This window comes from Azolla caroliniana, unplaced genomic scaffold (genome assembly GCF_043228905.1).
Source record: "Azolla caroliniana isolate FFs.n. ecotype wild unplaced genomic scaffold, voAzoCaro1.0.p SCAF_1022, whole genome shotgun sequence".
NCBI lineage: Eukaryota > Viridiplantae > Streptophyta > Polypodiopsida > Salviniales > Salviniaceae > Azolla > Azolla caroliniana.
Window position 1 is genome coordinate 1,724 of NW_028231457.1, and position 3,783 is coordinate 5,506.

General features: G+C 38.7%; 1 protein-coding gene across 3 annotated transcripts; it reads left to right on the plus strand.

The window, feature by feature from the left end:
* Positions 1 to 977: 977 nt before the first annotated feature.
* On the plus strand, positions 978 to 3,482 carry LOC147847438 (uncharacterized). Of its 3 annotated transcripts, XM_087339197.1 has the most exons (5): positions 978 to 1,089; positions 1,185 to 1,302; positions 2,776 to 2,870; positions 2,965 to 3,388; positions 3,427 to 3,482. In XM_087339197.1, the coding sequence occupies exons 1-4, from the start codon at positions 1,042 to 1,044 to the stop codon at positions 3,082 to 3,084; spliced, it is 381 nt and encodes a 126-aa protein (XP_087195323.1). In that variant the 5' UTR covers positions 978 to 1,041; the 3' UTR covers positions 3,085 to 3,388; positions 3,427 to 3,482. The 3 variants fall into 3 exon arrangements, with proteins under 3 accessions (XP_087195323.1, XP_087195321.1, XP_087195322.1); XM_087339195.1 differs by having other exon boundaries at positions 2,776 to 3,388; XM_087339196.1 differs by lacking the exon at positions 978 to 1,089 and having other exon boundaries at positions 1,262 to 1,302.
* The last annotated feature ends 301 nt before the right edge of the window (positions 3,483 to 3,783 follow it).

Consider the following 3,783-nt stretch of genomic DNA (forward strand, 5'->3'; position numbering starts at 1 on the left):
ATCTCTCATACACTAGACTTCTTTGTTCAATTGGTGTCTTTCACTCATCCATATGATCTCTTTGTGGGGTTGGTCACACACAAAATCAATGAAGCTTGGATGAAGAACATCTAAAAGATAAGATAAACAACCAACTCTTGTATATAATATTTGATGACAAGAAGAAACTCTAGAACTAAAACATCCCAACTACCTCACCAGGAGACCTTCAAATCAATCACACTCCTCATCCACAAGGGATAGCATCCTCGTGCGATACACAACGTGCAAGACGTACAATCAAAACGAGGTCCCTCAAGAATGATGATAGATCTAGGAATTCTCAAGACCATAAGCAAAAACAATATTTGTTATGTGGCACTCGTTTTGGTAGCACATCTTGGGAGGACCCATCTTTTGTCTGCGTATCTGTTATGTGTTGTCCTCTCGTCAGTCTTTACCCGAGACACGCAAGAAGAGGAGACGAGAGCTGAGGCGCTTATATCTTGAGATCACTCATGGGACACACCAGGACATGGCTCTTTCGCAAGTCCTTTCGCAAGTCCTGATGGATCTTCGAGACTCCAATGAAGATTCTAGGAGAATCTCGATGGATCTTCTCGAGAATCCCTCTTCCCGATGGACACACGAGGAGAGGAGAGGAGAACTGAGGAGGCGCTTATATCTTGAGACCACTCAGGGGGGACACACGTTAGGACATGGGCTCTCATACGTCGTCCGTCATGATGGATCTTTGAGACTCTCGTGAATATCCTTAGAGAATCTCGAGCATCATGGGATCACGGGGCACAATGGGGCATGGCTCTCGTAAGTCCCGATGGATCTTCGTGTCGACACCCGTGAAGACACCATTCATATTCTGTGAAGATTCTCAGAGAATCTCGACGAGTCGTCCCGGACCCCCCGTGGAGATGCTCGCAGAATCTTGGGCACCTCAAGATTCCCCGGAAAAACACCCAACATATGTACATATATGGTCATCACCATCATCACCATCATCTTCTTCTGATTCAGTAGTGAAGAGAGAGCCAACCCTCTGCCATGCTCGCCATCGCAGATCTCTCCATCTCCTTCTTTGCTTCTTCTCAGGTAAAACGATCCTCCTCCCCCACTTCATTTTGAGAGATTTCGATCGATCCATTCTTTTCAAGGTCCATGTCCATCTCCAACCTCGATTCTTGCAGGTTCCTTCCTTCAGCATAAACAGATGTAATTCTCTGCGTTTTAGAGAGAAATTCTGCCCTCTCGCTACTTCCAAAGGAAATGGAAATGGTTCGGAAGACATCCCTGAAGAAAGTAGAGGTGACAGACAACTCATTCTTGTTCTTATCTTTATTCGATTATCGCTGTATCTTTATCTTCGAAGGACTAATAGGATATTAATAGATCGAGCTGATGCACTTCATGTCGTCTTGATTGTATGTTTATGTGATTCTTGCTGTTTCTTGTTGTCAATCTCGTATGTTTCTTGGTTTTTAATGATGAAAGCCAAATCCTTTGCGATATGTCTTCTCTCGATTGTATGTGTACGTGGTACTCTCGGTTTCATGGAATTCAGTCAAAGCAAAGGCTTGATGATGTGTGTTTGGTTCAGTGTCTTTCTTGGACTTCAGAGAAAGCGAATGGCTTGGGTGTTCATGCATGCGTATGTGTTTCTGTAACGATTCTGATCTTCCAGGAAAGCACAAGTCTCTGTGCCATGTCTTCTTTGATTGTTTCTGTAGGTATATTGCTTTTCAAAGAAAGCTTTGCATCGTGTCTTCTTGATTGTGTGTACATATGATTCGTTTCTGGAACTTTAACGAAATCTAAAGCTTCACTGTAAATTTTATATGGTCTGTCTGTATCTTGGTCTACAAAGTAAGCAAAATAATTTGCATCATGTCTTCATGATTGCAGTTGTACATGCTTCTTCAAAGAATTTAAAAGCCTGCACATAATGTCTTACTGATTGTATTCCTACGCGTTTCTGTCTATTTGGACTTCAAAGAAAGCAAATTGATTGAAACAGAAATATGTTTCTATGCATGTAATATTGGTCTTCAAGTAAGAAAAGAACATCATGCTGATTATGTCTTCCTGATTCTTTGTGCAAATGTTTATTTGAACGTTGGCCTTCAAAGAATGCAAAGGTGATCACGTAATTGTCATGTGCATCACGTCATATTGTTGGTGTGTATGTGTGTGTTTCTGTTTATATACTGGTCTAGAAAGAAAGAAAAGAACTGCATATAATGTCCTCTATAAATAAATAAATAAATAAATATACACACATTTTGGTTTGATGATGCCTGTGAACTTCTATATGGAGTAATGTGGAAGTGTCTTATTTGCCTTTGTTTACATAAACCTGTGAATGTATCAATTCCTTCTTACTTTCTATAGATTTATCTTTTAGTTTGATGATGTCTATGAACTTCCTTATGAAGTTTTTTGTTTGTATATATTGAATGCACATACAAACACATGAATGCATTAAGTCCTTACGAAACTGTATACACATATTTTAACCTGATATTTCTTGTGAATTTTTGTTCTAAATTACATGCATGTAAACATGTGAATGCAAAAGTTCTTGTTGCTCAACTATATACACATTTTTGGCTTAGTGATCCCTTTGAATGTGCTTGACACCTTTCCTATTTGGATTGACGATTTAATTAGGCAGTGTACATATGTGTGGCTGTTATTCGAGGATTTGATGTTGTGCTCATATTCATACTTCTTTCTGTCATTGTAGAAGTTCCTTAAAATTTTAACTATTTTTGTTTCCAGGGGAGAAGGATGTTGATTGGGATAAGGCTTGGTCAAGCTACAAGCAAAGAAAGAACAAGAAATCTTTTCTCTCTATGTTTGATGTTGAGCAATATGTGAGTCGGAGCCCGAGAAACAATGACTATCCCCCGTCAAAAGAAATTGATCCTCTCAAGAGAACTGAGCGATTTACACTTGATTTTTGGACAGATTCTCGATTCACATTGGCTGGATTTGGTGTTATTTTCACTCTGTTTATTTACATGGTCATCATCATTGGGGCACCTCCGCCAAAATGACTCGCATTTTCGGGGTTGTAAATATACATGATGTACAATATGATGTTGACACTGATTTTTGTGAAGGAAAGATTCTGATAATCTTATCACATGGTATGTATCATAGTTCACTTCAGATGGTTACAGAAATGTCTAGTTTTGATGACAGTGTGTGCAATCACGGTCCCAAATGCCAGGTGAGGAGATGAAAGGGTGGTAATCTGTTTCCAATATTTTGATTGGTCTAGTGCTGGAAGGTTGGTAGTTGTTTCTAGCATCAGCAATAGCTGGTTCTGATCTCATATGAACTATGTATATATCTTTTGAATGCTAAATTCCATTCTTCGCATGGAAACGTTAATGATAACAACTTACATATATACATATTAGTAAGTTATCTCAATTTTATAGCATCATTATTGTATAATGCTATATTCAATCTTAAATCCATTGATCACCTTCTTGGGCTCGATAAACATATGAGGTTCTTGTACAGTAAAGCAGTTTCTTTGCACCAACCATGGGAAACAATTTTATCATTTAGCATTGAGCAATATCAAATCAAAGTTCCTAGACATGACCTTAAGAGAAATTGGTAAATATGATACATTGCACGTTTGCAGCTCTCAATGGCTCGATCAATGGTCTTCAAAGACTTGAAGTTGATAGATCAAATACTGTACCTTGATTATATGCTCATACATTTGTGTTAGATACGCAAAAGTAGTGGCTGTGGTTTTTGACATTATAG